Genomic DNA, 13,025 nt, shown 5'->3' on the forward strand with positions numbered 1-13,025 from the left:
AAAATTTTTTTAAAAATTTTTTAAAAAAACTTTAAATTTTTTTAAAAAAATTATTTTAAAAAAAAAAATATTAAAAAAATTTTTTTTTTTTTTTTTTAAAAAAAAAAAAAATTTTTTTAAAAAAAAAAAAATTTTAAAATTTTTTAACTTTAATTTATTAATAAAAAAAACAAAAAAAAACCCCCCTTAAAATTTTAAAAAAAAAAAAAAAAAAAATTTAAAAATTTAAAAAAAAAAAATTTTTTTTTTTTTAAAAAAAAAATTTTTTTAAAAAATTTTAAAAAAAAAATAAAAAAAATTTTTTTCCTTATATATTTTATATATATAATACAATTATAATATTTTTTTTTTAAAAAAAAATTTTTTTTTAAAAAAAACAAAAATAAAAAAAAAAAAAATAGTTTTTTTTTAATTTTTTTTTAAAATTATTTTTTTTTAAAAAAATTTTAAAATTTTTTTTTTTTTTCCCCCCCCATAAAAAAAAAAAAAAAAAAAATTTTTTTTAAAAATTTAAAAAAAAATTTTTTTAATAAAAGGGGCCTTTTTCCAAAATATTTTTTTTAAAAATTTTTTTTTTTTTTTTAAAAATTATTTTATTTTTGTAAGAAAAAAAAAAATCAAAAAAAAAAAATTTTTTTTTTTTAAAAAAAATTTTTTTAAAATGTTTTTTTTAAAGGCTTTTTTTGGGGTTTTTAAAAATTTTCAAATAAAAAAAAAAAAAAAAAAAAAAACCAAAAAATAAAAATTTTAAAAAAAAAAAAAAATTTTTTTTTAAAAAAAAAAAAAAAAAAAAAAAAAAAAAATTTCAAAAACAAGATTTTTAAAATTTTTAAAATTTTTTTTTTTAATTTAATAAAATTTTTAATTTTAAAAAAAATATTTTTTTTTGTTTTAATTTTTTTTTTTTATGTAATTTTAAACCATTTTTTTTTAAAAAAAAAAAAAAAAAATTTTTTTTTTTTTAATATTATTTTAAAAATTTAAATATTTTTTTTTTTTTAAAAAAAAAAAAATTTTTTTTTTAAAAATAATTTTTTATATATATATTTTAATTTTTAATATATATTTTTTAAAATTATTATAATATAAAAATTTTTTTTTTTTTTTTTTAAAAAAAAAAAAACAAAAAAAAAAATTTTTTTTTAAAAAAAAAAATTTTTTTTTTTATAAAAAAATATTTATATATTATATAACAATATATAAAAAAATTTACAAAAATTAATTTTTTAAATATAATATTTATTTAAAAAAAATTTTTTTAAAAAAAATTTTTAAAAATTTTAAAAAAAATCTTTTAAAAAAATTTTAAAAAAAAAAAAAAAAATTTTTCCAAAATTATATAAAAATTTTTTAAAAAAAAAATTTTATTTTTTTTTTTTTTTTTTTAAAAAAAAAAAAATTTTTTCCCAAAAAAATTATAAAATAAAAAATTTTTAAATTAAAATTTTAAAATTTTAATATTATAAAAAAATTATTTTTAAATTTTTTTAAAATTTTTTTTTTAAAATTTTTTTTTAATTAAAAAAATTTTTTAAAATAAAAAAAAAAAAAATTTTTTCCAATATATAAAAAAAAAAAATTTTTTTAACATTTTTTTTTAAAAAAATATTTTAAAAAAATTTTTTTTTTAAAAAAAAAAAAATATTTTTCCCTTTTTTAAAAAAAAAAAAAAAATTTTTTTTTTTTTTAAAAAAATTTAAAACTTTTTTTTTTCCCAAAAAAAAAAATTTTTTTTTTTTTAATTTTTTAAAAAAAAAAAAAAAAATAAAAAAATTTTTTAAAAAAAAACAAATTTTTTTAAAAATTTATTTTTTTTTAAAAAAAATTATTTTTAAAAAAAAAAAAAATTTTTTTTTAAATTTTTTAAAAAAAATTTTAAAAATTTAAAAAAAAAAAAAATTAAAAAATTAATTTTAAATTTTAAAATAAAATATTTATAAAAAAAATTTTTATTTTTTTAATTTTTTTAAATAAAAAATTTTAAAAAAATTTTTAAAAAAATAATATTTTTAAAAAAAAATTTTAAATTTAATTTTTTTTTTTTTAAAAAAAAATTTTTTTTTTTTTATAAAAAATATAAAATTTAAATATAATATAAAAATTTTTTTTAAAAAAATTTTAAAATATTTAAAAAATTTTTTTTTTTTTTTTTTAAAAATAAATTTAAAAAAAAAAAAATTTTTTTAAAAAAAAAATTTTTTTTTTTTTATTTTTTTTTAAAAAAAAAAATTTTTTTTTTCATAAAAAAAAATTTTAATAAAAAATTAATTTTATTTAAAATTTATTCAAAAAAATTTAAAAAAAAAAAAAAAATTTTTAATTTTTAAAAAAAATTTTTTTATTTTTTTATTATTTAAAATAAAATTTTAAAAATTTTTTTTTTTAATAAAATTTAAAAAAATTTTTTTTAAAATTTTTTAAAATATTTTTTTTTTTAAAGAGAATTTTTTTTTTTTTTTAAAAAAAATAATATATTTTTAAAAAAAAAAATTTTTTTAAAAAATTTTTTTAAAAAAAAATAAAAAATAAAAAAAATTTTTTTAAAAAAATTTTTTAAAAAAAAAAAAAAAAAAATTTTTTTTTTTTAAAATAATAAAATAATAAAAAAAAAAAAAAAATTTTTTTTTTAAAAAATTTTTAAAAAAAAAAAATTTTTTTTTTTTTAAAAAAAAAAATTTAAAATATATTTTTTTTAAAAAAAAAAAAAAATTTTTTTTAAAAAAAAAAATCTTTTTTTTTAATTTTTTTAAAAAAAAAACTTTTTTTAAAAAAAACCTAAAAAAAAACCCCAAATTTTGGGGAAAAAAAATTAAAAAATAAAATTTTATATTTTTTAATAAAATTTTTTAAAAAAAATTTTTTAAAAAAAAAAAAAATTTAAAATTTTTTTTAAAAAAAAAATTTTAAAATTTTTTTTAAAAATTTAAATAATTTTTTTAAAAAAAAACAAAAACCAACAAAAAAATAAAAAAAAAAAAAAAAAAAAAAAAAAGCAAAAAAACCCCCCTTTAAAAAAAAGGAAAAAAAAAAAATTTAAAAAAGGGGGGGGAAAAAAAAAAAAGGGGTAAATTTTTTTAAAAAAAAAAATTTTATAACAAAAATTTTTTTTTTTTTTGGGGCCCAAAAGGGGGGGAAAACCCAAAAAAAGGGGGGGCCTTTTTTGGGGGGAAAGGAAAAGAAAATTTGGGTTTTTAAACCCCCCCAAAAAAAAATTAAAGGTTTTTAAAAAACCTCAGGAGGAGATGCAGATGGAATAGACTCCTCAGCATCAGAATCCTCATAGGGAGGTAAAGATAATTCCTGATCAGACATGGAATCAGAAGAAATAGAAACCTGATCTGAAGATTCATAGTCAGTGTCTTGCCTAGGCCTATTATCTGGAGGGGGATGGGTACCCCTGATTAAGGTAACAAGGTCTTCAGCCATTTTGATAATCTGTTTTTTAGGCATAGAGGCCTGTGCACGTGGCTCCGGCGTCTTTTTTTTTTAGTTTTAGAAGGTATCTTTGCCTTTGGTTTTGCAGCTTTCGTCTGTTTGATGTAAAAATGTTGAGGTCTGAATACACCCTCAGAAGCCGGTGCCTGCTCAGCGGCTCCAGACCCATCTGAAGGAGATGCATCCGTCGATCCAATACCATGAGTATCTTGCAGCATGCCTGGCTCCACAAGGGTGTCGGTAGAGGCCTGCAACTCGAAGGTAGCGAGCATCAGGGGTTGCGAAAGCGCCTCACTGAGTACTGGTGAACTGGCCACTGGCTTAGAAGCTTTGTCGGTTTTGGATCTAGACTGCCTTTCTCTGTCCTTTTCTTTGCGTTTTTTATGTACTCCGGTAGCCTGATTGCTATCCGACGACATCTCTGGGTAGTTAAATCTGTTTCCAAACTACTTGGATGCAAAAATATACCAATGCTTAGTGTGTTGGTTAAATCTAGCACAAAACTGACAGCCAGGCACGTTGTGGTCAGGGCCTAGGCAAGGAATACAGTATAAATGGAAATCCTTATGAGGTATTTGCTTCCCACAAGTAATACAATTATTAACTTTTTCTGACATTGGTAAAAAGCAAGAAAAAAGTTTCCCCAACGGGGTACTTGGCTTTATTGAAGACTTCAGTTCTGAAACTCAAACGCGAAGTAGTAGTCCGACCGGCACTTGCGAAATGCTTCTGCTTCAGGCACCGTGCGGCAAGAAAGACTACAGAAAATGGAGTCAGCTGCATGTTTTATACCCCTGACGACCTGACGTCATGGAAGAGAAGACAGCAACAGACGCAGGTCCCAAGACTTTGGAAATTAGGCCGATTGAGGGCAACCTGCCAGCAGATTACCCAAATGTAATGACTGCAACAGTGAAACACGAATAATATCTGTACTATGTTCTTAGTGTTTCACTGTTGCAGTCATCACATTTGGGTTGATTCCCAAAGCTGAGAATGGGTGGAGGCAGTCAGGAAGTATTAGGGCTGGCATGCAGGCCCTGTAAGACTGATGTGGTAAATCCAGCTCTGGATTTAGTAGAGATAGGCAAGTGGTAATGCTTGGTGAAGGTGTGTACAGAGCTCCAGGATGCAGTTTCCAGAATGTCCCTGGTAGGGACTCCCCTGAGAAATGCTGTAGAGGTTGATGTAGCCCTAGTGGAATGTCTTCTGATCCCCTGTGGGGTAGGTTTCCCATGGTGTTTGTAGCAGAAATGGATGCAGTGTGCTATCCATTTAGAAATTGTTTGCTTTGAAATGGCCTTGCCCTCTCTGTCCCGGTTTCAAAGCTGACTAGCAGCTGGTCAAATTTTCTGAAAGGTTTAGTCCTGTCCAGATAGAACCTAAGTTGCCTGTGCACGTCCAGAGAGTGCAGGATCCTTTCCCATTTATTCTGAGGATTAGAGAAAAAGGTTGACAAATGAATGGATTGGTTTAAAGCCACACTAGACACCACCTTGGGCATAAATGATAGGTTAGTCCTGAGGGAAACCCTGCCTGCATGGAAAATAATGAAGGGTTCCACGGCCATAAGGGCCTGCAATTCAGACACTCTTCTTGCTGAAGTGATGGCTAGAAGTAAAACAGTTTTCCAGGAGAGGAATTTTAACTCTGCTGAGGCAGCAGGTTCAAAGGGTGGAAGCGTGAGTTTTTCAAGTACAAAGTTAAGGTCCCAGGCTGGAGTGGGAGCTCTCCTGGGGGGTCTTAAATTTTTGGCTCCTCTCAGGAACTGTTTGACCAGAGGATGAGAGAAGAGGGGTGGCTCAGTATTACAAATGAGCAGAGATGGCAGAGGCATGAATCTTAATTGAAGAGAAGGATATGCCTTTGTGGAGCATTTCTATTAAGTAATCTAATAAATGAGGTAAGCTGGACACAGTTGTGTCCATTCCTTAAGACTAGCTCCAAGAACAGTCATCTTTTCCATTTTTTTTTTAATAGAATTTTCTAGTACTAGGCCTCCTTGCCTCAAGGATGACATCCAGCACCTGTTTACAGAGGGTTGCTGGTGACGAGTTCAGGGGATGAGCCAGGCTGCTATATTCATGGTTTGTGGCCCTCCTGCTGGGACAGCGGGGGGGGGGGGGTCTGAGGCAGGTACCATGGCGGCAGTACTGTCAGACTGCGCAAAAGTAGGTACCAGTGATGGTGTGGCCACAGTCTGGTGCAATCAGGACTATCCTTGGCTTGTCCTGTGTGATCTTTAGTAGAACCTTCAAGAGGAGGGGCAGCTGGGGAAATGAATAGATTGAGAGGTTTTCCCATGTAAAGGATAGAGCATCCACTTTCCATGTTTGGCTGTGGGGAGTTCTGGTGCAATATTTGCTCGATTGATAGTTCTGAGGGGAAGCAGAGGTCCACCTCTAGCGGCCCCCACCTGTGGATAAGAAGCTTGAATTATTTGGGTTCCAGTTTCCACTCGTGTGGGTCCATTAGATTTCTGCTCAAGTCGTCTACCAGTGAATTTAGTTTGCCTGGCAGGAATAGAGCTTGCAAGTGCACTTGATTGCTCAAGGCTGCATTCCAGAGAGCCATGGCTAACCTGCAGAGTGGGTAGGAATGGGTTCCCCCCGCTTGTTTATGCAGCACATAACTGTGGTGTTGTCTATCAACAGTTGCCCTGGAAAAATAGGGCATTTGGAGGCTGTCAGAGCATTATGTACAGCTAACATTTCTTTTTGATTAATATACAGGTGCATTTGCTTTGGGCTCCATTTGCCTTGAATGCATTGTCCTGCCATGTGAGCACACCATGCATAGTCTGAGTCTGTTATTAGGGTTTGGGCAGCAGGGACTGAGTGAAAGGGAGTCCTTTGTTGTGGTAGCAGGCCTCTGCCCACCAAAGGAACTCTGCCCTTAAGCAAGGAATGATGGGAATAATTGTTTCCAGGTCCTGAGAATGGTGACACCAGAGACTTTTTAAGTACCACTGAAGTTTCTTCATATGCAGTCTTGCAATTGGAATTAGTAGAATGCGAGAGGCCATGAACCCTAAGGCTTGCAGCATTTTTCTTGCAGACAGCTGGTTTTGGTGTCCAGTAGATTGAAGTAGCTTGTCAAATTTATTTTTCTGGAGTGAGGTATGCCATCTGGGAAATTGTGTTCAAGCTTGCTTCCAGGAATAAAATCCGTTGGCTGGGTACCAGATGTGATTTCTTTTCATTGATTGTGTACCCCAGTGAAGTTAGAAATCTTTTTACAAATTGTCAGGTGCTGGAGTAGCAATTCCTGACTGTCCGCCTGAATCAGGCAATCGTCCCAAGTATGGGTAAATTTGAATTTTTCTCTGCCTTCAATATGCAATGGCTGGAGCTAGGTATTTTGTGAATACCCTGGGTGCAGTAGGTAAGCCAAAGGGAAGTGCAGACAACTGATGGTACATAGCGCCTGCCCTGAAACGCAGATATTTCTTGCAAAATTCCCTTATGGGGATGTGCAGATAAGCTTCTTTTAAGTCCAGGGTGGCTAGCCAGGAGTCCTTGGCTAGCATAGAAAGCAGCTGTTGGAAAGTAAGCATTTTGAACCTTGGAACCTCCAGGAAGATGTCAAGAATACACAGATCCAGGATAGGGAGCCAGGAGTTTTCTTTTCTGAGTACCAGAAACAGTTTGGAGTAAAAACCCTGCCCCCCCCCGACCTCTGTTCTGCTGGGACAGGTTGAATAGCCATGATACTGAAGAGAAAGTACTTGCTTTTCGGCCTCTGTCCCTTGGTTTGGGGGAGGTCTGGCCATCCGCTTGGGGTTGGCAGTGAGTGGAAGTAGAATCTGTATCCCTGGGATACAATGTTCAAGACCCATCTGTCCTGGGTGATGTACTCCAACTTTGTTTGCATGCAGGGCGTGTTTTCCTCCTAAGGGTGCACGTACTTGGGTAAGGCTTGGAAGAGTTAAGGATAAGTCATTGCGAGATTTTACCATAGGAAGGTGGCCTGCTACTCCCTGTTTTAGAGGTGGGAGCACTCCATTGCTTAGATCTGTGCATACCCTGAGACTTTAATCTTGGTCTGCTGTCCCTGGGCTTGGACTGAGGTGGTCTGGGAAGGACTGGAATGGACCAGTTTTTAGCAGGCCAATGCCTAACTAATCTAGTTGGCTGTACCTGCAGGAAACTTAACAGTTTGCATAGATTTAGCTTTTTCCTCCATATTTTTGAAGACTTCTGCTTTATTGCCAAACGGGCGTTCTGGTTTAATGGTGCATCTAGTCATTTTGCTTTGACATGGTCTGGCAATATTTGTTCCTTAAGCCAAGCATGCCTTCTAAGAATAGACTCAGTGACAGCAGCCCTGCAAGATGCTTCTAAGGTATCAAAACCACATTGCAAAGTATGTTTTCCAACTTGGTTAGCAGAATGCATTAACTCTTGTAAATCTTTATGTTCTTCACTATAAAGAATCACCATTTTCTGTTTAATTAGCTCCATAATATGCTGCTAACACTAACATATGAAAATGGCAATTTAAATCCCTGATGGCAAGAGTAGCAGAGGTGAATACCTTCTTACCTCCATCTGTCTAAAGCCCTAGAGACCCTGTCCGAAGGGGTAGGGTTTTGGCTGTTGTAGCCTTAATGCCTTTAGGTCCCTGGGAAATGGTCTCTGGATCTGCAGTAGGCTTCTTAAGGAGGAATTTGTGGTTGTCAGGTACTCGATTACCGGTCAGGTTTCCTGGGAGCTGGAGGCAAAGTATGAGGGGTAATGCTGGACTCCAATAAGACATCATCTACAATTTCCAGAACAGGAGGGATAGCTAGAGGCCTGTGCTGAGGCAAGTTTAAAAAGTCCCCGAGTGTCTTTTTGGACTGTGGGTAGTCCTGGCACTCCCAGCAGAAATGCTCTCCAAGAGTATGCAGGGTTTCACCAAAAGAAAAATCTTCTGGCGGGGAAGCAGAAGGATCAGAGTCAGACTCATGATCTAAAGAATTAGAAGGAAAATCAGTTCTTGGTCTTGAGAGGGAAGGCTGGCTTCCCCTAATTAAAAATTATAAGATCTTCAGCCATTCTAAGCATTTGTTTCTGAGACATGTGGGCCTGAGAATGCACTTTGGTCGCCTGTTTCCAAAGAGTAGTGCGAACTCTGGGCCGGAGAAATTTGGTATTTTTGGTTTGAAACAAAGTTGTCGCTTTAATATGAAAATAGGAAGGCCTGAATACACCTTCAGAAGCCAGTGCTTGCACAGCGGCTCTGCACCCATCCAAGGTAGAGACATCCACAGGTTCCGGAGTCGAAGAAGCATCTTGCGGCATACCGGACTACGAATGGGTCACAGTAGAGGCCCGTGAATCTATAGAAGCGGGTATCAGGGGCTACGAATGCGCCTCACTGAGTACCACAGACTGGCGACTAGCTTAACGGAAGCCTCATCGGCAGTTTTGGACTTATGCGGTCCGTCTGTCTTTATTCTTACTTGTTTTTCAGAAGATCGGTAGTCGGATGGCTTATTGTATCCATTTCAGAATACGGAGAACGACAGCGAAAGAATTTGGCGACAAAAATAGCCCAACGACAAATAGTTTGGGCATTGAACAAGGCACAAAACCGACAGCGAGAAAAGTGGTGGTCTGGGCCTAAACAGGCAGCACAGTAAAAATGAAAATCTGAGGTATTTGCTTTCCACAGGCAAGACAATTATTAACTTTCTGACATTGGTTAGAACAAGAAAAAAGGATCCCCAACAGGGTACTTATCTTTTAGAAGACTTCAGGCTTGAAACTCGAAAAATGAAACTTTCAGGAGGTGGCCAACAGACACTTGCGAACTACTTCTGCTTCAGACACTGCACGGCAAGAAAAGCTGATGTAATGGCGTCAGCTGCATCTTTTATACCCATGACGACCTGATGTCATGGAAGAAGGGACAGCATCCGACGCAGAAATCCCAAGACTCTGGTATTCAGGCAGATAACCCAAATGTGAGGACCAACAGTGAAACGTGAACATTTGCCCTTGACAAACCCGAAATGATTCAGGTACAATGTCTGTAGGTTACCAATGTCATCGTTTAGGATATCTACTAGTCGCGCTAAAGTTCTCCATATCATGCTAGTTAGGCTTGTGAGACAATTCCCAGGGTCCATGGATAGCCAACCCTTGGCCAGTGGGATAAACTGGCTGCAATCCACCATTCATTTGGTACAAAGCATGGCTGGAGGCTGTGGTTAAAACAGTGGCCTTAGTGGGCCTGACAGTTAATGTTTCATGACATTAAGGAGGCATCCTGGGACATTATTGGGACCCATCAATGTAGTGTTCTTGGCCTTGGAGAAGCACAGAGCACCTGCTCTCTAGTGACAGTTGGGAAAAAAATTATGCAGTTATCTTCGGAGGGGCATCTCACAGGGAGACCAGGTAAAATTTAAGCTAAATTTGTCAGCTAGGAGGTCTGCTACATCTTCTTGCTCCATGTAGGTGGCACCAGTTACAATTAATTCAATACACTGCTGTGCACATCTTTGAGGTTACAGACAGCTGAAGAAAGCTTTCAGACTGCCATTGGCCTGGGAGGCTAATTTTACCTCAAGTTTGGCTTTGGTAGAGAATTAGCCCCCTTACTTGCTTCTTAATGTTGACTGGGCTTTTTCTTACCCTGTGGGGGCACTGCAACTCCAAATTTCTGCCATGAATTTCTTCCTTTTGTTATAAAAAACTTACTGAAGCTGGGATTCCACCAGGACATCATTTTAGAGTTGATACTGTGCTTAGTTTGGGTAGGTACACCAGTCTCCATGCAACTATTAACATATACAAGTCTTCTGTGACGTATTCCACATAGGCAGCTGCATTCTCATGGTTGGGGGGGGGGGGGGCCTTGAAATTTTGCCAGGGTGTCCCTTAGTAGTAGGAGGTTATCATAGAAAAATTCCTAAAACTTCCAGCATTAGCCAGTGTTAGCCAGTGTTAGTAATGACATTCAAAAGGTTCACGAATGAAAGGAACAGGCCAAGAATATCAAATATAAAATGAAATAATTTAATAGCCCTGACTAAAGGGTGCGTGTGCAAAGAATTTCAAGCCCTTTCACGCTCTGAAAGAAAAAGCATCAGCCCTGCTGCCTCTGAACGACAAAATCACACTTGTATGGGTAGATCATGGCAAACACTCCAGCTATCAAGCTTGAAAACATATGGGAGCACTCCAAGTCAAACTAGTACTGTGAATTCTGAAGTTGGCATCCTTTCATCGGAAGAGAACAGGATACAATTCAAAGTCTTTTAAAGCCACTGACATTTCTTAAGCCATCACCGTCCTCATTCATATAATTAAACCCTCTATAAAAAGCCATTTGCCTTCACTTGAATAACTTGCCAATCATACCAAAGTCATCCTGCTGTACCAATGACACCAATCTCTCAAGTCCATTACAATACAAAAATTAAAATCTCTAGAGATAGTAGTAACCAACCATCTAAATGAATTCCTTAATGCACTTAAAACTCAAACATTCCCAGAAAGGATTTAGGAAAGCCCATACCAGCTGCATCGCACCAAGAGCAACTGCAAAAGTTAACCTTAAAGATGGTGGAAGGGGCCCCTTACAGCTGCCATCTCTACTGATCTAAGTAAGGCTCGGACTATCTCATCCTATCCCAATGGAAGAACTTGGGGTACAAAGTAACTACCATCCCACTACAGACTGGTATACAAGCAACCTGTGTAAATGAGGAACTGCCCTCCATCTTCTGTATGCAAATGTTTACCACATAAATCAATTAGACATTATCAAGGTCTTCGTTATTTGTCTAGATAACCGGGTTAGTCCATTGGGCTGGTGCCCCATTTTCAGGTACCTTGGATGAAGTACCTTGCTGTACTTACAAAGTTTGGCCACTAGAGGACAGTCTGTTTCCAGCTACTATTCCCCTCCCTTACTATCAGCTCCAAATCAGCCGCCCATAGCTTTCTATTCTTCACTTTTACTTGCTACTCCCCACACCCCACAACCATATACAGCTTTTTGTACTCTTCGCCTATATTCTCTCTGTGCACACTGGCCTACTTGCCCAACTATCTACACAGCTGATTGTTCCCAACCTGTCCTGACACTCGCTCACCTTTCTTGGCTCTTCCCGCTCCGTTCGCCCTGCGGGCTCACTCCACTCCCCTACCCTGCCCCCAATTTCCACACACCCCCAGTGGTCCTACATTTATTCCCCCTACTGCTAATCCTTCCCACTCTCCCAACCAATCCTCTTACTCCCCTCCCCCAATCCACCTGACTTTCTTTGCCACTCCCCCTACCCAGCAAATATCACTTTACACTCTTCTCCATCCAACATGCCATTCCCTCCTCCTTCAATCCTTACCTCCTTAGCATTACCCTTCCTTCTACTACCTCTTTACCATGCAACCTCCTATACTGATTTTCACTTACTCCCTTCCCCTATTCCTCCTCACAACATCCTTACATCCCACTATCACAATATCTCAGCCTCTTTAGTTCCCTCCCAGCCTATCCTCCTAAAAATAAAACTGTTCCCAAACTCTACTAATGACTACAAACTCAAACCTAAACTCTACCAGATTCCTCTACCCAAATCCAAGCATAATAAACTTACTCCCCACCCCTCTTTCCTTAACGTAGCCGGAGACATCCACCCCAATCCTGGTCCCAACTCCTCTCCAACATACCTCCCTAGCTCCAATAACAAATCCCCAAATAAAAACCTCAAATTCCTCACCATCAATGCCCAAAGCCTACTAAATAAAATAACCCTCTTCCATGCCTGGCTCAACTACAACCAACCAGACATAATAGCCATCTCTGAAACCTGGCTAAAAAGTACAGTTTTGTACCTACCATAAATGTAGATGTCCGAGAGGTATGCATCTGCAGTCCTTACAAATGGGTTGTCCTGGCCTCAGGCAGCCCTTCGGTCGGCCGGATTCCAAAGTCTGGGTCTGGCCTCGGCTGATGTCGCACTTCACCCGACGTCATAGCTGCAGTTCTGCGGGTATAAAGGCATCAGCCGACGCCATTTTCCTCAGTGTTTCTTGCCCCAGATGCCAGGTGCCCTCTAGGAAGGCTAAATTTGGATAAAATGCAAATGTTTCCAAACAATAGAGAACAAATAGAGATAAACATGTATATACATATATACAAACAAATACACCATAATAGATTCCCCCAGCTAGCTACAAGGTGGGCAAATACCCTAGGAGTACCACAGAGGGGAAGGAGGGTGGGTAATCCTGACTGCAGATGCATACCTCTCGGACATCTACATTTATGGTAGGTACAAAACTGTACTATGTCCTTCAAGGATGCATCTGCAGTCCTTACAAATGGGTAGAATACCATAGCCAAACTGGGGGAGGAGGCACTAAGGAAGCACTAAGAGTTTATGGTGTATTTAAGATCCCTTGCAAAACAGCAGTGGCAAAACCTGCTCAGGATCTGGAGTATAAAGGCAGATTATAATGCTTGGCAAATGTATGCACGGAGCTCCAAGTAGCAGCCTCTAAAATGTCTTTGGTAGCCACTCCTCGTAAGAAAGCTGTAGTAGTGGCTGTAGCCCTTGTGGAATGAGGTCTGATGTTTTCTGGAGTTGCCTT

General features: G+C 35.4%; 1 protein-coding gene across 1 annotated transcript in view; it reads right to left on the reverse strand.

Annotated features, from left to right (window-relative positions):
- The window catches only part of DYNC1H1 (dynein cytoplasmic 1 heavy chain 1), a 3,754,902-nt gene that overhangs the window by 3,369,585 nt on the left and 372,292 nt on the right, over positions 1-13,025 (reverse strand). Inside the window, exons 11-12 of the mRNA XM_044073590.1 lie at positions 12,954-12,987; positions 11,970-11,979 (exon numbers count right to left, since the gene is read on the reverse strand). Of these exons, the coding sequence (XP_043929525.1) occupies positions 11,970-11,979; positions 12,954-12,987 (44 nt within the window). The remainder of the gene's footprint in view (positions 1-11,969; positions 11,980-12,953; positions 12,988-13,025) is intronic.

The sequence above is a fragment of the Protopterus annectens genome, chromosome 6.part0 (assembly GCF_019279795.1).
Source record: "Protopterus annectens isolate FY-2018-M chromosome 6.part0, PAN1.0, whole genome shotgun sequence".
NCBI lineage: Eukaryota > Metazoa > Chordata > Ceratodontiformes > Protopteridae > Protopterus > Protopterus annectens.